This window comes from Nomascus leucogenys, chromosome 4 (genome assembly GCF_006542625.1).
Source record: "Nomascus leucogenys isolate Asia chromosome 4, Asia_NLE_v1, whole genome shotgun sequence".
Lineage (NCBI taxonomy): Eukaryota > Metazoa > Chordata > Mammalia > Primates > Hylobatidae > Nomascus > Nomascus leucogenys.
The window spans coordinates 33,073,351-33,096,410 of NC_044384.1; the positions used below are offsets into that span (position 1 = coordinate 33,073,351).

Below are 23,060 nucleotides of genomic sequence, written 5' to 3' on the forward strand. Positions count from 1 at the left end.
TACAGGTATGAGCCACCATGCTTGGCCTGATCATGAGATTTTCTGCATGAGGCGTTTGTAGGAATTGAGACCATTTATGTAAAGGGCTGGCTTCATAATAGGTGCTCAAAGTGTCTCTCTTCTAAATAAACTAAACACAAATTTTCTCCAAGAAATACCTTGGTGATCTCTTTGAAAGGAAACAATCACTTCAATAAATAAATAAATGGATAAATGAATAACTATTGAATCAGAACCAGACTGGAGCGCTTCTGTTTTTTGAATGGACTAAGAACTGGACAGGCATTTTGCTTTGGCTCCGGCCTCTGCCCTGCGAGTTGTACCTTTTCCTCTGAGCTCCCCACTGCTGTGGAGCCTGGAGAGTATGAGAACGGGGTCTACTGTCACTCAGCAAAGCATCGCTGGAGCACTTCATGTGTGCAGCTCTCTGCTGGCAGGGCCCCAAGGGGCCTCCTCAGCCTAGGGTCTGGCTGGGAGACTAAGCTGACACACGTGGGAGGTGAGCTAGACTTCTGAAGAGGGAGGTGCGTGGGCATCATAGAAGAAGGCTCAGATCTGTGATACTTGCAGTCAAGGACTTTGAAGGCAACTGAGACAGTCCTCTTGAAAGATGGGAACAGAGGCCTTGAGAGGTACAGAGACTCAGGCACTCAGCCTATTAGTGGAGATATGGATGGATCAGTTCCCAGCTCCAGTGACCATCTGCTGCCCCATTCCCTTAGCTTAGAGGCTATTTATTATTAAGGGTTTTATTGAAAAAAAAATTTCTGCGTTTTTCTTTTATTTTTTTTAGATGGAGTTTTACTCTTGTCACCCAGGCTGTAGTGCAATGGCACGATCTCAGCTCACTGCAACCTTCACCTCCCAGGTTCAAGTGATTCTCCTGCCTCAGCCTCCTGAGTAGCTGGGATTATAGGCACCTACCACCATGCCCAGCTAATTTTTGTGTTTTTAGTAGAGACAGGGTTTCACCATGCTGGCCAGGCTGGTCTTGAACTCCCGACCTCAGGCAGTCCGCCTGCCTCGGCTTTCCAAAGTGCTGGGATTACAGGCGTGAGCCACTACGCTCAGCCTTCTGCTTTTTTCATTTGTCTTCTTCCCCCTGCATTCTTTTTTTAATTGTTTCACTATTTATTTATTTATTCATTTATTTATTTATTTATTCATTCATTCATTTATTTATTCATTCATTCATTCAAGACAGGGTCTCACTCTCTTGCTCAGGCTGGAGTGCAGTAGTGTGATCTCAGCTCACTTCAACCTCCACCTCCCAGGATCAAGGGATTCTCCCGCCTTAGCCTCCCAAGTAGCTGGGACTACAGGCGAGTGCCACCACGCCCAGCTAATTTTTGTATTTTTTGTAGAGATGGGGTTTCACCATGTTGTCTAATCTGGTCTCAAACTCCTGAGCTCAGATGATCCACTCACCTCGGCCTCCCAAAGTGCTAGGATTATAGGCATGAGCCATCAAGCCTGGCCTCACTATTTATTTAGAGAAATATTCCACATCCATGATTCTGTCCAGTTAAAAGTTCTTTCTGAGGCGATGCTGTTGGCTTTGGCCAATCGGAAAATGGAATAATCTGACTCACCCATCCTGCGAATGGCCCTCTGGATAACGGGTTTTAAACTGGTCATTAAACCTGCCCGTAACCTTTAGCATGGATGCATGGTCCTTGGCACTGATGGTTGCTGGTGGAGCATTTCCATGGGAGGTACAGGTTTATGAACTCACTGGCATTGTTCTACATATTGAGACTACACTGGGCATGAGCAGAGAAAGCTGTTTTGTTTTATTGTGTTTTGTTTTGTTCTCTGACCGTTAAAGTTTTCTTCACATGCTGATGGTCTTAATAGCTTGTTTATATTTAAGGGCCAGCCAGTCACTAGAAGGTTTCTTGGAAGCTCTGTGGATTGTTATAGATAGCGATTCTCAACTGGGGCAATTTTGCCCCCAGGAGACATTGGCAATGTCTGGAGACATTTTTGATTGCCGCAACAGGAGGGTCCAGGGTACAATGCTGCTGGCATCTAGTGGTAGAGAGCAGGGATATTGCTCAGCATCCTATAATGCACAGGACAGTCCCACAACAAAGAAGTAGCCAGCCCCAGATGCCATAGTGCCAGGCTGAGAAAGCCTGCCCTGGGGCAATTAAGCAGGCACCAACCCTTTCCTCCATATCTGTTTCTTTTGAGCAAATCAGTTTCCCTCCTGAGAAAGCCATCCCTCAACAAACCTGGAAGGCAGAGTGTGTGACCCAAGCATTCAGAAGCCAAGTGCACTCAGTAAGCAGACTTTCAGGCAACCCACTGTTTTCAGTGCAGAGTCTCTGGTAAGAGAAAACAGCACAGAACTTCTGTGAGTCAGTTTCCCCAGAAAGCAATCTCCTGACACCTGTGAGGTGGGCAGGTGGAGTGGCCAGGCTGCCTGGGCTTGGGAAGAGGGCCTGGTATGGGAATTCACAGGGTGTTGGGGAGAGGGTTGTCTAACTGCTTTTTGTGCAGACTTCAAACAATGCTGCTCTTAGCTCCATTGTGCACTCCCACCTTCGCTGGTCCTGGGGACCTTCCATTCCTGAGCCTTCCTGAGTTGTTCACTGCGAGTAGATCTGCTTTTTGCAGGAAGTAAGATGTCCACTGTCTGGTGGAGGTCCATGACCTTGTGCTTTTCATCATCCAGCATGTTATTGCTGGCCACTTCTATGGCCTTCTCCCAACATGCATGCCTGTATTTATCCCTTTGCTGTCATTTTAGTGAGGGTTGGGGAAGGAGTGGAGATAAACATGTGCTGAGTGCACGTCTTGAACCAAAAGTGGTATCCTTGTGTGCTGGATTACTGTAGATTTTATTAAAAGCTCTGAAGTGTGTCTGGCTTTTGAGGAGGACAAAATGTGGTGCTGGCGCTCTTTTGGTTTAACTGGAGGCAGGAATTGAGGGATGGCACGGTATAGGAGGTAGAAGAGCTCTGCGACCTTTGTCTCGCGAAGTCTCAATGTCCTTGTGTGTGAAATGCGTGCTCTCAGCCCTGCTGGTACAGATGGAATGAGGGGATGGGTGCAGAACCACAGAGAGCACTGCAGAGGGCTGTGGTTTATGATCGCCATCCTCATGGTTGGAGTCAGTACCATCGCTTCCTTTAATTGCATGACCAAGGCAATGTGTCACTTGGGCACAGCAACGGAATGCGGCTCTCTGGTAGGCAGGCTTAACCCAGCAAATGAGCATGAGTACCGACTGCCTCGTTTTCTTGCCAGAGGCCTCCAGTTTGGTTGGCAGAGTGGTGACCAGCTGACCAATTGGACGGGGCTCTTTAATGTCACGGATGATCCAGCAGTGCAGAGCGGCAGTGACTCCAGCTCCAGGTACAGACCCCAGCAAAAGGCCAGGGAGGGGGGAAGCCCGACCCGGGGTGGCCCTGCAGCCCCTGCCACATTGTCCACTTCCTAGGGTGGAAGAAGCAGCTCTTGTTCCGGTGGCTCAAAACTCCCTGCACTTTGGTATCCCACCTGGTTCCTTTAACTTGAGGGTGAATGAATTTGAAGGATGAGGCATAGGACCCAAGCACAACCAAGCAGGGATTCACTGGCCCCTTCTATCAGAGGGTAGGGTGGGGATTATTGGCCTCAAACCTCCATTTAGGGGTGGGGGCTGAAGCTCTGTCCCTGCTGCAGGGATTTTGGATATCAGCCAGCAAGTGTGTGTAGGTGTGTGTGGGTGGGTGGCATCAAGAAGCAGGTGTCAGGTGGGTGTTCCCTGCTTCTCTGAAGTCCCCTGCCCAGGTACTCCCTGTCCTGCCCACAGAGGAGGTTGCCCTTGGCTGGAGCAGAACCATTTCCATCAAGATGGTGCTGAGATTTGCTATGCGTTCCATCATGTGGCTATTTCCTCTTGATCAGTAATATTTGTTGAATGAATAAAAATGGAATATTCTCAGGCTGAACACACTCATTGCAGGGAGGGTGTTGTGGAGACTTTTTGCAGACGAGGCAGGATACTGTCTCTGCTGGGAGCTGGGTATGACTGGAACCTGCCAGCTAAGCATTCCCAGGGGCTGATTAAGCTATTTGGTTTCTTAATTTTTGTATTTTTAAGGAGGGGGTAACTCTCACGTCCGTTTCCCTGAGAGAGAGGCTTGCATTTTTGTTGCTGGTGATTTTGACACACAAACATTAAATTGACCCTGCAGAGGAGAAGTAGTGGATTTTTCAAGGACCCCTGATACGTATGTTTTTATTCAGTGCTTTGAGAAAGATGAGGCTCTGATGTCAGAAACCAGTCAAGCAAATGTCCACAGACATGCCTGAGGGTGTGGGGATGGTCACATGCTGTGGTCTGGGCTGAAGGGTCTTATGCTGGCCTTTGGGACCACAGTTCTTTCCATGGAAGTGCAGAGGGAGCTCTGGACATCACAGGTGAGGTGGGGGCCTGTGCTTGTCCTGGGAAGCTGAGCCTCCCATGCTGGCCTGTCTGCTGAGCGGCCCTGCCTCCCAGGTGGTGAGCAGTCTAGGTAAGTCAGCAAGTGTGTACCTCCCTACTGGATGCCTGGGAGAGTTCTTCAAGAGGTTTGGGGTAGAAAATGCAAGTCAAGGCCAAGCATGGTGGCTCATGCCTGTAATCCCAGCGCTTTGGGAGGCCAAGGCGGGCGGATCACTTGAGGTCAGGAGTTCGAGACCAGCCCAGCCAACATGGTGAAACCCCATCTCTATGAAAAATACAAAAATTAGCCAGGTGTGGTGGCACATGCCTGTAATCCCTGCTACTCAGGAGGCTGAGGTGGGATAATAGCTAGAACCTGGGAGGCAGAGGCTGCAGTGAGCTCAGATTATGCCATTGCACTCCAGCCTGAGTGACCGAGTGAAACCCTGTCAAAAAAAGAAAGAAAGAGAGAAAGAGAGAGAGAGAGAAAGAAAGAGACAGAAAGAAAGGAAGGAAAGAAAGAAGAAAGGAAGGAAGGAAGAGAAAGGAAAGAAAGAAAGAAAGAAAGAAAGAAAGAAAGAAAGAAAGAAAGAAAGAAAGAAAGAAAGAAAGAAAGAAATGCGAGTCAAGTGAGCAAGGCAGACAGACGGGCCCCTGGGAAGCTGTTTCTTGGCAGATGTCTCCAGGCAGTGGCTGAAGCCATTGCCACTGCGTGGGATCCATTCCTAACTTTTCCTGCTGCCAGCATCTTTTGTCTTTCCTTCCTCTTTCCGCGGTTTCACCTGTAACTTCTCTTACCCCTCACTGCACCTGTGTTCTCCTCTGCCTTTCTTCCCTTTACCTGTTTTCAGCCCTCCTTCCTTTCTCCCTCCCCACTGCCTCCCTCTCTCCTCCACATGCTTGCTTCCCTACTCCCTTTCTCACTCCCCTTGCCCTTTATTTTCTCTGCCCCTCTCACCATGATCTGGGCCAGCTTCCTCTTTCCTATAAGCTGGGAGCCCGCAGGGTCAGAGACACAGCTGACCTCTGTCAAGTTGGTTTTGGAATTCAGGTGCCTTTGATGCAACATTGTTACCAGCTGAGTTGACTTCCTTCTGGAGCGCTCCCATTTGAGCAAGAATTTCCTTAGTCACAGAATAAATGGCGTGACCACACCTCCCACATTTTCCAGGGACAATTCCAATTTCAAATTTCCATTTCTAGTTGACCCCGAAGTACCCCCCTAGTTGAAGGACTGCAGTATGTAGAGTCCCCACATGTGGGAAATAATGGTTAACGTAGTTAGAATGGAACTGGATGTTGAAGAGTTTTTACCCTGGTGTGTGAGCAGCTTCTGCCTTGTTTAAAATGGGCAGGACAGCTCCTGGCAGCAGATGTGCAGAGCTTGGGGGAGGACCTAACGAGGACACCATGTACGTTGTCCCAATTAACAACTCTCCAAATCTGGAAAATGGGATGAGCTTCATGGTATTATTCACCTATTGAATAATTCAGTGCATGCCATGTTTTGCTATCTATAGTTGTGTGGTGTTGAAGTGTGGTACAACCTGTTATTTATTATTAACACTTTGGAAAGGAAGTCAGGAAGTACCAAATATAACCAGAGGATGAAGAAGGGCAAAAAAGCAAATGACTCATACATTGTATATACTCAAACAGGAGCCACAAGGAGAAGGAGCCAGTCCAAATGATTAGTCCGGAAAACTCCAAACAGCACCACAAAGCAAATTCAAGCCAGATAGTGCTCATAAAAGGCTGTGGTCAGATCTTCTTATTGGTCACCGGCTGGGGAAGTCCAGGCTGAATTAGGAAGGTGCGAGCTATAAGATAGACATTGACATATAGCTTTATTAATTACAAGTCTACGTCTATAAAGTGTTGTCCAATAAACATCCTTAGGGGAACTGATTTAATGAGCATATAGGAATAATTTTTTTTTTTTTGGAGACAGAGTTTCACTCCATCGCTTAGGCTGGAGTGCAGTGGTGCAATCTTGATTCACTGCAACCTTCGCCTCCCAGGTTCATGCAATTCTCCTCCCTCAGCCTACTGAGTAGCTGGGACTACAGGCACCTGCCACCAGGGCCAGCTAATTTTTGTATTTTTTAGTAGAGATGGGGTTTCACTGTGTTGGCCAGGCTGGTCTTGAACTCTTGACCTCAAGTGATCCACCTGCCTCGGCCTCCCAAAGTGCTGGGATTACAGGCATGCGCCACGGCACCCAGCTGGAATAATTTTCAATCAGCAAATATTTCTGTTTAAGTGGGTGTTTTGCACAAGTAGGAAGGCCTGTGAAGACATTTCTCATGTGTTTATGCTTCCATCTTCTCAGCAAGACAGTGGTTGTGCATCTTCCGTTTTGAATTCCCAGAACCTAGCGTGGCACCTGTTATGTAGTAGGTGCTCAATAAATGTGAATTGTGTAAAAAAAAAAAAAAAAAAAGAATTAAGCAAGGAAATAGTAAAGGCTATTGGTAAGAAAGAAAACTTCGATTTCAGTGTTCCTGAGTCTTCCCTTAGAGATTTATCCCTTTGGATTCAACCTTGTCTCCTGGCACTGTCTTTGAAAAGTTGTCCCCTTTCTGGAAACACATTAGAATCAGAAACTCATTCACAGGCTGGAATTGCCAGAGAATTTGCTTTTGAAAAGAGCTGATAGTAGGGCAGGCTGACATTTGTGGGCTTCCGGGTGGGAAAAGGAAGACTGACAGTTGGTGGGGGTGAGGTATAAAAAGTAGAGAGGGTGGAGAAGCCCTGTCTCTACTAAAAATACAAAATTAGCCAGGCATGGTGGCACATGTCTGTAATCCCAGCTACTCGGGAGGCTGAGACAGAAGAATCCCTTGAACTCAGGAGGCGGAGGTTGTGGTGAGCTGAGATCACGCCATTGCACTCCAGCCTGGGCAACAAGAGCAAAACTCCGTCTAAAAAAAAAAGAAAAAAAGGGGGGGGGACAGTGAAGGCAGATGACATACTCCTGTGCTAACTGACTAGACCTCCTCCTGAGCACCCCTCACCGAGCATGGCCCCTCTGGGAAGGCGGAGGAGGATAGAGGGTACTTGTCCCCCACTGTCAGCTGCAACCCTGATCCCTCTGGACTGGCCTAGCTGCCTGTCTGCCCAGCAACTGCTCAAGAGCAGGGGGAGGCAGCGGTGCCCTCATGGTCATGACCTCTGTCCTGTAGGGTGGGCAGTGTTGCATGCACTGCCTCAGGAAAACATCCCCCACTTCAGTCACAGGGACAGAGGACAGCTGAGGCAGGAGTCCCCCAGACACTGTCCCAGCAGAGTTGACTGTCAGCCTGGCCCATGCCCACAGCACAAAGGGCTTCACTCAGCTTCTGCCAACTGGGTCTGGCTCCACATCCAAGTCCTTGTCCTCCCTCCAGTATCCACTTCCTCCTTGAAGCCTTACCTGCTAGCCCCAGCCCAACTGAATTCCCTTTAACTCTGCCTTCTGTAGATGTGTCTGCCCCCAGGGCAACTTCTGTCATTGCACACACAGAGGACCCTCTGGCAAGTGCACATAATCCTTCTGTGTTTGCTCAGGTATTCCCCAAATCCCGAGGAGCCTCTGGCTTTGGAGAACTGGGCTGGACCACCTGTGCGAGCATCTCCAGGGCCCTCTGGATCCTCTAGATCCAGGCACAGCCGCAGGCTTTTGGCTGGCCCCACTGGCCCCTTTTCCATACTCCACACCAATCTTGGCCCTCTGGGTCTTACCTCTGGAATGGGCTGGCAAAGAGGAGGTGTGGAAGGCAACTCAGGGGACACTTGTCTCTGAGGTCCGGAGCAGGGCTGGCCCAGGCTGCCTGTGGGTGGGACAGCCTTCTCCCTGCACCCTTCTTCCTGGGCTTCTGGGATGGAGTGTGGAAGACTTCCCAAGGCTAGGGTAGCACCAGCTATAGGAAAAAAGAGCAAGCCCCGAATAGATGACACAAGAGGGCCCTCTGGGCAGGAGAGCGAGCCAAGTGAGTGTCTGGGGCCAGGCACTATGCTGGGTGGCTTACATGTATTATCCCATTTAGTCCTTACCCTCAAATCTTTGAGGTGGGTGTATTCATTACCCCCCATTTTACAGATGAGGAAATTTAGTCACCAAAATGTTAGGTCACTTTCAGGTGGTGGGTGGAGCTGCAGCACTATATCTATCTATCTATCTATCTATCTATCTATCTATCTATCTATCTATCTATCTATCATCTATCTATCTATCTATCTATCTATCTATCTATCTATCTATCCTGTCTGACTCCAGAGTCCCAGCACTCATGGGTGGGGTTAGAGGGGTTCTTCCTTCTGGGCTGTGGACAGCTCATGCAGGGCTGGGTGAGCCTCCTTGTCTTTTCTTTCCAAGTCCTCTCAGGTCTTCTATTTCTGCCCTCAGCTCCTTACTGTTAGACTATAATAAAAAGGCCATATTGATTTAAGTAGATCACTTCTGGCCAGGCACAGTTGCTCATGCCTATAATCCCAGAACTTTTAAGAGGCTGAGGTGGGAGGATTGCTTGAGGCTAGGAGTTCAAGACCAGCTCGGTCTACATAGCAAGATCCCGTCTCTGCCAAAAATTAAAAAAAAAAAATAGCTAGACATGGTGGTGCACGCTTGTAGTCCTAGCTACTCAGGAGGCTGAGTTCGGAAGATCACTTGAGCCCAGAAGTTCGAGGCTGCAGTGAGCTGAGATTATGCCACTGTGAGCTGAGAGCATGCCACTGTACTCCAGCCTGGGTGACAGAGTAAGACCGTGTCTCAAAAAAAAAAAAAAAAAAAAAAAAACAATATATCACTTCTGTGCAACTGATGTCAAAGCTGCAGGGTGGATCTCAGACAAGATGATCTTTAGGGTCTCTTATCTCCTCCTTCCGTGTCTCTTTCACTTTCTATCTTCTGTGTCCTCCTCCCTCCTACCTTCCCAACTGTGCTTAGTGTTTTTCCGATTGTTGCCTCTGAAAAATGCATCCCTCCACCTGCTCCTGGCAATTATACATTTCAAGGAGGAGCCCTTGGGGGCAGTGTGACCCCTGTAGTCCCGAATGCCATCGTGGCCAGGCTTAGGGCAGGGCAGTGGAGGAAGCACACTCCTGTGTGGCAGGTGCAGCTGGCTCGCTTAAGCCTTCCTGGTCAATGTTCTCTTCTGCAGAAAAGGAGGGAAAAAGGGCCAGAGCTCTTGGGCTTCACCCAACTGGGAAGAGTTTGGAGGTGCAGGTTTGGCGGAATGTTCTGGGCTGGGTGCTGGAAAAACAAAAAGCAAAACAAACATGGCAGCTTCCCCCATTGGTCCCACGAACCTGATGTGGGCTTCTTGGGGCCTGGCAGAACCCAGGCTGTGGCCGGCTGAGGCTGCTGGTGGACGTGGAGTTGTTGGCACTGGGAGTCTCCTCCTCCTTAAGTCAGAGTTTCTCCAGGAGTGCCCTGAACCCAAAGCTTTATGGCTTTTGAGTCTCTGTGGAGTCTCCTGGGCAAATAACCACTTACACAAACCTTTCTGTGCCTCAATTACTTCATCTGCAAAACTGAGGTCATTAACCCAACTCTGGGGGTGATGCAAAGGAGGTAACGGGCTCTGTAACTCCCTGAGTGCTCCAAGGTTAAAGCACCTCACAGGTCCCCGTAGGGCTCCGTGGAGGTGGAGTGAGGGAGTCTCTTCCCACCCTGCTCAGTCACTCCTGGGGTCCTCTGAGTGGGCCCAGGTTCGCCCCAGACTCACAGCACTTCCGTGGGGGGATAGCACTCCCTCCCTGGGACTTGTCTGCTTCCCTGTAAACTGAGGAGGCCGGATCAGATGGGTGCAGTGCCTGTCAGGGCCTCACCCCTTCTTCACCCCAGGTCAACTCCCCAAACTCCGTTCCTCCCTTCAGCTTCCACTACCCATTCTCCCTCTTCTCCTTCTTCACACTCCTATGCTTTCTCCCTTGTAGACCATCTTTGAGAATTTTATGCCAATCACTTGGCAAAGGCAGGAGGCTAGGGGAAGGCATAAGAATGGGAAAGAAAGAAAGAAAGAAAAAGGAGTTGGGGGTTGGACTGGAAGGACCAAGCATCCACCCAACCATTAGATTAGGGGATGCTCACAAGGTTAAGGCAGCTAGAGGCTCTTCCAGTTTTCCACTGCATGTCACCATTTATAGCCCGGCATCCCCCGACTTAATGGCCATCAAGACCTTGCTAAGCTAGTAAGTGATGGCAGGTCATGAAGCTTGCAAAGAGGCCATCCTTCCCCATGCGAGCCTCCTGGTTTGAAGTGCTTCCTTTGGCTGATTGTAAACCTTTCCTCCCTAAGTCTCAGCTGGGGCTCTTAGGCTTGCCTTTTGGAGGCTCACGGAACACTGAAGTCTGTCTTTTCTTCCTCCAGCCATCCCTTCACACTTTGGGAGACATCCCATCCTCTCCACTTGTTCCAGGACCAGGTCTTCGGACACTCGCTCAGCCCTTCTTCACCTGCAGGCTTCCGTGGCACCATCTCCAACATCTCCCACTCCTGGCCTTGCTTCCACCTATGGCAGAGGGGCATCTGTTCCCTTCTCCCTTGAATCTGCTCTTGTCAAGGTCATTAATGACTTCCTCGTTGCTAGATCAGTGGTGCCTTCTCTGTCCTCCTCTTCTTTGACCTCCATTTCCAGGACAAATGGGTCAACACTGGAGCTGACCCTTCTGTCCTGGAAATGCTCCCTCCTCTTAGCTTCCATGTCCCTGGGCTCTGTGTCTGGGTTTTCTTCCACCTGCAGACCTTCCTTCTCAGTGTCCTTTGCTGCCATCTGAATGTGGGAGCTGACCTCAGGCCTGTTCTTGGCCCTCTTCCTCTTCTCTCTGCACTCTCTCCCAGTGTTTCCTCAAGTCCCTTGTCCTTTGACTCTGGAATGTGCATCCCCAGCCCTGACCACTGGGCCTCAGCCATGTGCATCTGACTGCCTAGCTATGATCTCCTCTAGATGTCTGAGGGCACAGGAAGCTTCACGTGGCCCAACACCCCAAACCTGTTCATCTCTCTAACCCTTAAATGGCTATGTCATCCCACTAGTTGTTCAAGCTGAAGTCCTAGGAGTTACTGTTGATTTATTCACTTTCTAAATTATCCGTGTATCCTGCTGGTTCCATTCCTAAACTATTTCATAGGTCTGTCTCCTTCTCCCCACTTCCTTTGCCACCCCTTAGTGCAATGGACTGTCTTTTCATGCTGCAATAGTTCACCATCTCTCCCTTTACAGTCCTTTATCCCCACATCAGATCACGTTGTTCCTCTGCTGAGTCCCCATGATGCTAGGTGGCCCACAGGCCCAGCTAGACTTGGCTCTGCTCACCTCTCTGACCTCCACAACCCTGCCTAGCCACATTGGCAGCTGCTACTGAAGAGCAAGTGATTGTATTTACTCACTATTCCTTCTCTGGGAAGTTCTTCCCACACATCTGCATAGGGCTCCATACCTCTATTCATGCCCCCTGTCCATAGTGGCCTTCCTGGGCCCCCCACTATCCTTCCAGGCACCCTCCAATTCCTTCTCCTGCTTTTTTTTTGGAAGAGTTATGGCTACTTGGCATTATATTGAATGAATCATTTATTGTCGCCCCTGTGGAAGCACCATGAGAGTGGAGACTCTGGCTAGTTCATCAGGGCATCCTGGCCTGAAACACTGCCTGGCACACAGTAGAAGGTCCATAAATCTTCGATGAGTCAAAGAGGAGAAAAGCCCTTCTCAAGCATCAACAGTACAGACAGGCCATGGAAGAGCTGTGTGTAATTCCACATAATAAGAGCTGGTCTGGAGGGGTGCCCAGGGGCAGCGGGCACAGAGGAGGGAGGGCTACGAAGGGAGCCAGTGGAAGCTGACCCCTGGGCTGACTCTGCTGAATGAGTAGGCAGGGACTAGCAAGACAGCAAAGAGTATTTCAGACAGAGAGACTCCTCCAGTGGGGAGAAGACCGAATCCTGTCCCTGGCACTGGGGTGGAGATGGGGACTACTCAGGAAGGAGAAGTGGTGAGAGTTGGCAGAAGATGAAGGAAGGAGAAGGAGGCAGCTAGGATGTATCTCTTGGCTAGGATGCCTGTGGGCGAGGTGGTTAAAGTCCATGAGGAGCAGTAGGGACACTGGCCAGTGCTAGCATTCACACACTGAGGCATTACTGGCTGTTGAGCTGAATTTTACAAAGGGAAGCCTTTCAGAGCTCCCTAGTCTGGCCTGGAAAATAAGGTCATCATGTATGTATTCTCACAAGGAATATGTTAGACACTGGATCTGGGGCCCTGCAGAACTCCTGGGTAGGGAAGGAGGAATGAATCTAGACACCAGGCTTTGCCCCGATACCCCCAACCCCCAGCCTGTGCCAGAAATGACCCTCAGGCTTGGTGTGAGGTACACACCTGGGGCAGATTAGTCCCAGGACTATTTAGGGTTGCACTGAGAACATCAGGCTTTTTAGCATCCAGTTCTGATATCTCAAAACAGCTCTGATAATTCCTGGGAACAGATGAGTGAACTGTGGCCCAAAGAGGGCAGGTGAAGTTCAAGGCTGCTGAGCCGGGCCGTGGACCAGCCAGGGGTCGGAGCCAGGGCTCTCCACTGCCATGGCGTGTGTTCTGACAGCTGTGACCCGCAGTTGTTAACAGCTGAGCTGTTCTTGCCTCTCTCCTACCTATCTGGGAAGACACTTCAGTCCTTTGAATTGTCAGGCTGCAATTTTCAGACAGATTTCTGTGCGTTTGCCGTGACGGGTCGTTTGCTATCTCGAGACGGCAGCTGTTCTGGCTCTAGAAATAGCGCTGAGCTCATTGAAGGTCTGTTGCCTTTGGGAGGGGGAAGGGCTGCTGACTGAGAAAACCCCCCAGAGAACCATGGCTGTCAGAGTCAGGGAGAGGAAGTGCAGTGACATTATTAAGAGCAGGGGTTCCGGGCTCTCACAGTCCTCAGGTTTATTTTCCAGTGCCACCATTTACTAGCTGAATGACCTTGGGCAAGTTACTTTACCTCTTGTAGTTCAAGTCTCAGATATAAAATGGGGGAAATTATGCTTGCCTCATAGGGCTATTGGGAGGATTAAATGAGACCAAGTTAAAGGGTCTGGTATCAGGCTGTCATGGACAGTTGTTCAGGGTGGGCACTGCACAAAGATACTCAGCCAGGGAGTCAAGTGAGGCTGAAGTGCAGCTTACTCTCACTTGACCAGCCATGTGTCTGGTGCATGTGGCTTAATTTATCTGGGGAAAATGGTGCTTTTTCCTTATTTGCACGGAGGTGCTATATGGGCTAGTGGTGTCTCTAACCAGTGTGGAATAAATAAACAACTCCATGGTTCTCTGAGACTCTGCACCAAGCTCGACAGGAGTCTAGGTGTTCAGATTAGCTTCCCTGTTCACCTAGGGCTAGTGGAGGTTTAACAGGTGTTTGTGCATGACACAGGGAACCCCTGGGCTTCTATTCTCTGGAGTACCACCAGTGTCTAGGGGTGGGGATGGGGAAGTGTTAGATAGAAAGCTGAATGCATGGGCCTCATCTTGTAGCAGCCAATGGTTGCTGGGACCCAGAGTACTGTGTCCCCCAAGAAAGGAACCATGGCCCTGGAGAAGCTCTGGAGAGCAAATCAGACCAACAGGGGAGCCTCTGTGGGGCAGGCTTGTGGGGAAAGGCTCACAGGAATTACAGACCCAGGCTCTCAGAGGGCCAGACCCTGGGCATGCTGAAAGGAGGCCTCCTCGGGAGAATCACTTGAACCCGGGAGGCGGAGGTTGCAATGAGCCGAGATCGTGTCACTGCACTCTAGCCTGGGTGACAGAGCAAGACTCCGTCAAAAAAAAAAAAAAAAAGAATAAAAGGAAGTAAGGAAGGAAGGAAGGAAGGAGAAGGGAAGGGAAGGGAAGGGAAGGGAAGGGGAAGGGAAAGGGGAAGGGGAAGGGAGAAGGAAGGAAGGAAAGAGAGAAAGAAAGAAAAGAAAGAAAGGAAGGAAGGAAGGAAGGAAGGAAGGAAGGAAGGAAGGAAGGAAAGAAGGACGGAGGGAAGGAAGGAAGGAAGGAAGCCTTCTTAGCCCACAAAGCTGGAGCCCAGTCTGGGCAGAGAGAAGAGAACTCATGCCCAGGGCCACCGTGTTCACCTCTTTCTGGCCTTCTGCATTTGTCTTCTCACTTAGTGGAGGGCAGAGAGATGGGGCAAAACAATGCAGCCTGGCGCCAGCATCATATTTGGCTGCTGGAAACTGAGTGGCATTTGAGAGGAGTTGGGCTCCTGATATGACCCGCTGGGACTATTTATACCTGTGAGATGCCCTACATGGTGCCAGGGTCCCCTCCCCTTTGATGTGGGTAAAGATAGTCTTTCTAGCATTGAAAGAAGAGACAGTGACAAACTCACCTTGAGAGGCTAGTGGAGTTTAAGAAGGTTGGAGAAAGTGCTTCCCTTAATCTTCTAACAGGGTAAGGGGAAGCTTGAGATAGTTAGAAGAAAGTCTGGGACTTAAAAAGGCATTTATTAGTGATTTCCAATAATAAAAGAATCATAACCCCATTGCAGAAAACTTATAAAAACACAGAAAAGTATTTTAAAAAATAACCCATCATCCCATTTATTCTGAGAAACCCCTATTAATATTGTGTTACAATCCTTCCCTTTGCCCACACATTCACCTACATATATATAATTCTTTTTGGAGATCATAGTTTTGTAACTTGCATTTTTTTACTCAACGTTGTCATGTGAGCATCTTCTTATGTCATTAGACAAAAAACTTTAAGCAACATTTTTGATGTCTGTATATCTGTATCCAGACCAAACGGGAATTTCCATGAATTTCCATGACACCCTCCAAAATGCAGTCCTCGAGCATCCTGTTAGAAGCAGAATATGGGGCAGTGCCTCTCAAAATCTCATTTCCTATCTTAGTCCTTTTGGGCTGCCATAACAAAATAGCTTAGACTGGGTCGTTTATAATTGTAACAGGAGAAATTTATTTCTCACAGTTCTAGGGGCTGGGAAGTCCAAGATCCAGGTGGCAGAAGATTTGGTGTCTGGTGAGGGCCCATTCCTCATAGATGGCAGCTTCTTGCTGCATCCTTACATGGTGGAAAGGCAAAAGGCTCTTTGAAGCCTCTTTTATAAGGGTCTAATCCCATCCTTGAGGGCAGAGACCTCATAACCTAATTACCTCCTGAAGGCTCTGCCTCTTAATACCATCACGTTGTGAATTAAGTTTAAACATGAAACTTAATGTTCGTATTGGGGATACAGACATTTAGACCATAGCAACCTCAAGTCAATCATCTCTAGAGACTGAGCTAGAGCAGTATGGACCAAAAAAGCAAAGCCCAGGTAGGATAGAGAAGGAAGCCAGGGCTATTAGCTCCATTTTCCAGATGGGAAAACTGAGGCTTTAGACTTGGCTAAGGTACTACATGGAGTCTTTTCAGGGTGCCTGGGATTTGTTTTAATCGGATATGTTAAGACACAAAAATATGGAAATGACTGTCATGAAGGAAGAGGTTTTGATACTCACAGATCCCTAGAAACAGGAGGCCCTGCAAGACCATGGGAAGAAGCACCTGGGTCAGTAAGCAGGCAGAGGGAGCGAGGGGGAAGTGTGGGCAAGAGCCATCGTTGGGATTTCCGTGGAAAGGAACTGGTGAGGCAGGGTTTGCAGGTTTAGGATTGGTTGATCTGAGTAATTTCAGTGGGGTCTGGGGTGTAGGGGCTATCCCTAGTTGCCTAGGACCTGGCCCTGGGGTGAGTGGGGAAGAGCTATTCCAGCGTCCAAGAGTATGGGAGCCTGATAGGGGCATGGGCTCTGGATTGGTTTGCAAATGAAAGGTGCACTCACAGGCTAGTCCTTTACTATCTCCAGGAATTGGCTAGCCCTAGAAGAAGCAGTCCCTCCAGGGTCAGCAAGGCCCCAGGTGTCAAAGCATCAGAAGCACATGGTTAATGAGTGGATCCTCCAGTGAGATGAGGTGATCAAGCAGGTCCATGTCCAAGCAGGACTTAGTGTGGGCTTTATCCACAGGGTGGCAGGGGAGAGGTTTACTAATCACAGCAGAAGGAGGATGTCACCAGTGCACACAGTGAGAAACTTCGAGTTGTTCATCCCTGACTCAGCCCTGCCATCAACCAGCTTACCGTCAGAGACTGTCTCTGACTCCCTGGGACTCCCTGGGGCATCCACTGCTATCACGTGTGCTTTAGTGGCAGGACAAAGGGGACAGAGGGGAATGAGCATTTTTGGGGTAGTTCCTGTGTGCCAGTGGTTTCCATGAAATGCTCATCAGTGTTTTTTCTCAACCCTGTCGCACATGCACTGCATTGTTTTTGCTGATTTGCAGATGAGAAAACAAAGGAGCAGAAAAGTGCCAGGCCTAATGTGGCTGTCAGAATACCATAGACTGAGTGACTTAGCTTATAAACAACAGAAATGTATTGCTCACAGTTCTGGAGGCTGAGAAGTCCAAGATCAAGGCAGATTAAGTTTCAGGTGAGGACCTACTTCCTGGTTCATAAACAGCATCTCTTTGCTGCATCCTTATATAGTAAAAGGGAAGAGAAGTCTCTCTTGGGCCTCTTTTATAAGAGCAATAATCCCATTCACGAGGGCTCTGCCTGCAGTACCTCCCAGTGGCCCTACCTCCTAGTACCATTACCTTGCCGGTTAGGATCTCAACATATGAATTGTGGAGGAGACACAAACATTCAGACCATACAGAGGCTAATGAGGGGTGGAGGGATGTGAACCCAGTTCTGAAAGCCTCTCTACCTAAGCATCACCAAACCCATGGCACAAGGTCATTTGGAATCATGATGCTGCCTAGTTGGGTATATGAGTGATGTTGAGGATGCAGGAGAAAGAGGAACCAAGGAAGAGGCAAGGCAGGAATGGCTTTGTGGAGGAAATGGAAGGGCTGGCTGATTGAAGAGGAGGTGCTACCCTAGTTCAAACAGATTGTTTTAAAGAGGAGAAAAAAGAGATGCAGAGAGGGGAAGTGTTTTACCCAAAGTCACACAGCTGGTTTGTAGCCATATCCGAGATGTGTCTGCAAGTCTCCAATTCCCGAATAACTCTAGGATAAGTCTTGACCTAATGATTTCCTGCATCATTTGAATCTGGACCTTTTCTTAGCAGCAACCTAGGACCATGGCTTTACCTGACTCAGTGGATTCCAAAGGGCTTAGTTGACACCAGCTCATGTTACAAACAGTGATCTTTGTGATAGGACACCAGAGCTCACTGTTGTGTGACTGGAAAATTAGGTGAGTTAGAGCCAAGGTCATGGGCTTGTTTTGTGGCCCTAGGCTGACCCCTTGTTCTTATTTGCAGATAACAGAATCTACATTAGCTAGTTAAAGCAGAAAAGGATTTATTAAGGGCACAGCTAGCTCAGACTCATGGGGAAAGCTGAAGAAATGGCTGAACTCCCAGGAATTCCTCCCCAAATTGCAGTGAAATGGGGCCACCGTGAAAGCTGCTGCTTCTGATATAATCATGAAGGTGTTATCACGACTGCAGTTTCCAAGAGCCATGCCACCTCTGTCACATTCTGCACCAGCAAAACCATGGCTTGAGCCTTGCCATTCTTCCCCTCTAACAGGTCTGAATCCGTCTCATGCAAATGCTTCTAACTGACTGAACCTAAATTGCATCCAGAACCCTACTTGCAAAGGAGTCTGGGAAATGTCATTTTTAGCTTTCCTGCCTCTGTAGTACAGAAGATATAGAGATAACAAAGACACTGTCTCTGTGTTTGAGATGCTCGTGGTTTGGAAAGGAACGCAATTACATAAACACACAATTGTACTATTATGTAGGTGCAAAAGTAATTGCGGTTTTTGCCATTACTTAAAAAAAAAAAAAAGGCAAAAACTGCAATTGCTTTTGCAACAACCCAATACCATGTTATTTGCTCTAACTAAGAGACAGTGAGCAGGGGGAGCCCAGGGTTAGGGTCAGAGGAGGCTTCCCAGCAGCGTGGTTACTCGAGCCGGGTACTGAAGAATCCATTTGAGTTTGCTAGATGAGAAAGACAGAAAAGGAGTTCTAAGACACAAAGATGTTTGATATTTTGAGGATCTTCAATACCTAGTTCTTATTAACTTGGTCTAAATTCTTTTATGACATGAGAACAAGGAGCCAATTTATTTTCTAAATAGGGACCAATTTGTTGTGGAGAATATTTTAATATCTTAAAATATTATGTAAAATTATTTAAATATGTGATTATAGTACTTAAAACTATTAAATTATATCAAAATTATTAAGGACAAATATTTATAAACATAACTTTTAAAGTATCACAGTATTATTTTAATGACAAAATGAAAATACAAATACAATGATAATAATAATAAAAATACCAATATTTTTAAAAGAAGCCAATATATTGGGTAAAATGTTTCAAGATTTCTAAAGCAGCACATACGTAAGTTTGTCCAGTGTGTAAGGGTATGTGGGAAATGACCACTGCTGTGTGTAGTGGTTTCTGGGAGATGCTTGAGCGATGCCTAATTTCCAGTCCTTGGCCCTGGGGAGCCCCTCTCACCTCTGATTCTTGCAGACTACCTGTTGCAAGGCCACTGATCCCATGTTTACAGTGGTTTGGCCCTGCAGGCTTCTGGATTCATGATGTTAAGGCTGTCCTGGGATCCAACCCTCCCAGCTCCATCCACCTCTGCCTCTGAACAACCACCAGGAAGAGAGGGGCTGTGAGGAGAGGGCTCACCGGGCCTCTGCCGCAGGAGGCCAGAGGGCCCTTTCCAGTGGACACCAGCCGTGTTCATAGCCAAGTGGCAAAAAGAGCAGCCTTGAGTCAGCGTGCAGGTTCCCATCTTCGCTCTGCCACCTTCCAGCTCCGGGGGTCTGGGCACCTTAGTTAATTCCCAGAGCCTGTTCAGGATGCTTGTGTCACTTTCCCCATAGGCTGTATGGTAAGGGCTTAGTAAGTGTTGGCTGAAATTGGCATTGATATTCTGCATGAAGCTGGCAGAGGGACCCTGAGGTGGCTGTGACATGCCTGGAGCCAGCTGGTGCTGGAAGGGGCTTGGTCTCTTCTGCAGGTAGACCTAGACCAAGCCCTGGTCCTGCCCTACATGGACAGTGTGACCTGGAGCCCTGTCTAATTAGCCTCAGTATTCTCAGCTGCCAAATGGGGAGACAGGCCCATCAGTCTCAGCTATGTCACAGTGTGGGCACGAGGATCAAGTGGGAAAGGGGCAGGGAATGGAAGGGCAAGTTGGAGGCCTGAAGGCTCACTGTTGGACCCCCAGTGCTGCGCCAGAATGGCTCTGGTCTCTCTGCTTTCTCTATCACAGTACACACAGGATCCCTCCTCCTCCCCTCTCCTTCCCAGCTACAAACTTGGAACCAAACCTGCCTCTGAATTTCCCTGTGTGCTGAAATCGGTTTATGCTTCTGTAAATGCCTACACTCCCAGGGGAGTGGGGCGCTGAGAGTAATTGACCACTCAGTGATCAAGCCACAGGGCCCCATGGTCTGCCTGAAGCCCGTAATGGGACATCTGCTGGGATGGGGCTGGTTGGCTTTATTTATTTCACTGGGACAGACACTCCACCCCCGCAACAAGAGCTCCTGCTGGCCCTGGACATCCTGACCTGCTTCTCTGTTTAACCTGTCTCTGTTGGTCCCCAGGTACTTTGAATTTTATGAGGGGCCTTTTGAATATAACTCCACAAGATGCCTGGAGCTGAGGCACGAAATATTGGAAGTGAAGGTGCTGTCCATGTGAGTGTGGCCGTTTGTGGTGGGTGCAGGGAGCATGTGGAGGTGGGGCAGGGGTTGGGAGTGGGTACCGGGGGGCAAGGGTGGAAGGAAACAGGAAACACGTGGTAGGTTCCTATAGAGCGAAAAGTAGGTCTCCTTCCCCAGAGCCACTGGCATTTGGAAAGCCCTGGAGGGCTGGAACACAGTGATGATTGTGCCTGTTTTATGACAAAAGGCCAAGTTTGCAAGGTCACCTCTGGTGACTCGGTGTTAAAGTCCCCGCCTCAATTACTGGTCTCTGATTATCATCACTGGCTCCTCTTGTGTAGAAATTGAAGAGGGCACAGGACTGTTTTACCTGAAATTCAGTACATTGCACTGCAGGGTTAAGCGTTGCCCTCTTGCTATCACCTTTGACGGTTTTAATTTTATTAAAAGTTTTGATTTTTAAATTATTTAAATGATACAAAATTTGTGCGGTACAGATGGTTATTCAATGAAGAGCCACCGGGTTCTCCCCAGAGGTGACAATGTGGCTTTGGGTATCCTTGCAGAGTCAATGCATGAATAAGAATCGGTGTATGGAGATTTAAAAAGGTTTTTTTGCATAAATGGTAAAAGAGCTATGCTCCCCACTCCCCACTTAACAATACATCACCTATAGCTCTTTTCAACCCACAGGAGGGAAAACACATTAAATGCTGAACGTTTTAGCATGCATGTGCCCACCTGGGTTTCCGCCCTTCACAGAACTGCCACAAATTCAGCAAACCCATTTAGAGGAATTGGTACTATATTAGTCATGACAGAATCTGTATTTATTTGGAAACAGTTACATCTGGATGTGGAAAAAATATAGTTTATTCAGAGGCAGTCAATGTTGGGTGCTCAGATGGACTCATGGGTCCCCTGACGTAACCCCAGGGGCATCTGGGGTCCCTGGCTCTCAGGCAGGGACCGTTGTTCCTTTACCCATCTGACGTGATTCCAGCTAGTGTGCATCAGGGGAAGAGCGTGGGTTTTGGGGTGGGCAGAACTGAGATCTAAAGCTGATTCTGGGCCTTAGCATATCTGAATCTTTCCGCAAATGTCTTAACTTCTCTGAGCCTTTCCTTACCTATGAAAATGAGGACACTATTACCTACCCTTTAAGGGTTGCTGTAGACTAGCCGAAATAAGGCATGTGAAAACAGATAGCCCAGGATCACAAGGTCAGGAGATCGAGACCATCCTGGCTAACACGGTGAAGCCCCATCTCTACTAAAAAAAAAATACAAAAAATTAGCTGGGCGTGGTGGCAGGCACCTGTAGTCCCAGCTACTCTGGAGGCTGAGGCAGGAGAATGGCGTGAACCCAGGAGGCGGAGCTTGCGGTGAGCCGAGATCACGTCACTGCACTCCAGCCTGGGTGACACAGCGAGACTCTGTCTCAAAAAATAAAATAAATAAAATAAAATAAATAAAAATAAAGCCCAGCAGCCTGCATGCTCAGTAGCGCACATCATAGGTATTCAATAAATGTCAGCACCCATCTCTCTCTTTCCTTCCTTCCTTCCTTTCCTTTTTGGAACTAGTAGCAGCAGCTTTTCTGGGCTGTCATGCACAGACTCCATAGCTCAGCGGTTCCTGGAAAGCTCCAAGGGTGAGACCAGCATCCAGCTGGGATTAGCTGCATGGTTTATGGCCCCTGTACTAACCCATGGTCTCTGTACCCTCTCTAGAGAAGGTGGGATACAGACACCACCTATCATATAAGGACACAGCTATCAGTTTCACTGAGCCCTGGGCTGAACACATACCACTGTGGTGCCCGCCCTTGTGGAACTCACAGCCACTGAGGGGGACAGACATTAATAACTAGTTACCCTAAGGAGCTGGGGTAGTGACAGGGAACTTGACCCAGGCTGGGGCTAGGGGGTGGATGTCAGGCAACGCTTCCCTGAGGAAGGGACACTGGAGCTCCAGTCTGAAGTGTGACAGGAGTTAACTAGGCCAGGAGGACTCCAGGTGGAGGCAACAGTTTGTACAAACGCCCTGTGCCAGGAGGGAACCGGCTGTGTCCCGGGCTCTGAAGGATGGAGCAGCTCGAATGCCAGCATGAGGGGAAGACACGGAAGCTGCATTGCTAGACCATGTGGGGCTTCATGGTACAGACCCAGGTTTGGGTTTTACCTTTATCCAAGGGCCATGAGAGCCACGGGAACGGTTTTAAGCAGGGCCTGGGGCATGTGAGCTGGTTGGTATTTTAAACATGCCTCCAAGGAGTTTTGATTTAGTGGCAAAAATGGCTGTTGGAGCCAAGTTCAGAAGCTGGTAGCAGAGAGTCTGTCTTCTCAGAATTCAAAGCTTTCAGGCCCTTCCATGTTTTACTGTGCAAATCCAGAGCACTGTGATTGAGAGCACACCTTCAAGATTTCAGAGAATAAATGACTAATTTCTGTTTTTTTTTTTTTTGAGATGGAGTCTCACTTTGTCACCCAGGCTGGAGTGCAGTGGTGCCATCTCGGCTCACTGCAACCTCTGTTGTCCGGGTTCAAGCAATTCTCCTGTCTCAACCTCCCAAGTAGCTGGGATTACAGGTGCTTGCCACTGTGTCAGGCTAATTTTTATATTTTTAGTAGAGACGGGGGTTTCACCATCTTGATCAGGCTGGTCTTGAACTCCTGACCTCATGATCCACCCGCCTCGGCCTCCCAAAGTGCTGGGATTATAGGCGTGAGCCACCGTGCCCAGCTGACTAATTTTTTTAAATTATAAAATGTATAGTTTCTTCATGGTTCCTTCAAGGTCTGGACAGGAAGATTTAAGAAATCCTATGAATGGGTCATCCTTCTGGGGAACTTCCCATCCCTCTACGCATGTATTTTTTGTATGTTGGTGTTCAGTTTGCTGTAACAAGGTACACAAGACTTAATTCTTCCACAATTCTGGAGGCCAGGGGTCTGAGATGAAGATACTGCA

General features: G+C 48.5%; 1 protein-coding gene and 1 pseudogene across 4 annotated transcripts in view; one reads left to right on the top strand and one right to left on the bottom strand.

Annotated features, from left to right (window-relative positions):
- ST8SIA5 (ST8 alpha-N-acetyl-neuraminide alpha-2,8-sialyltransferase 5) overlaps window positions 1-23,060 on the top strand; it is an 88,897-nt gene that overhangs the window by 31,896 nt on the left and 33,941 nt on the right. For 2 of the 4 annotated variants that reach the window (XM_030810494.1, XM_030810495.1), the window contains exon 2: window positions 20,029-20,121. In XM_030810494.1, the coding sequence (XP_030666354.1) occupies window positions 20,029-20,121 (93 nt within the window). Of the gene's footprint in view, window positions 1-1,651; window positions 3,364-20,028; window positions 20,122-23,060 lie in introns of those variants that run through there. The other 2 variants (XM_030810493.1, XM_030810492.1) reach the window with 2 other exon arrangements.
- On the bottom strand, window positions 1,434-1,751 carry LOC115834744 (annotated as a pseudogene).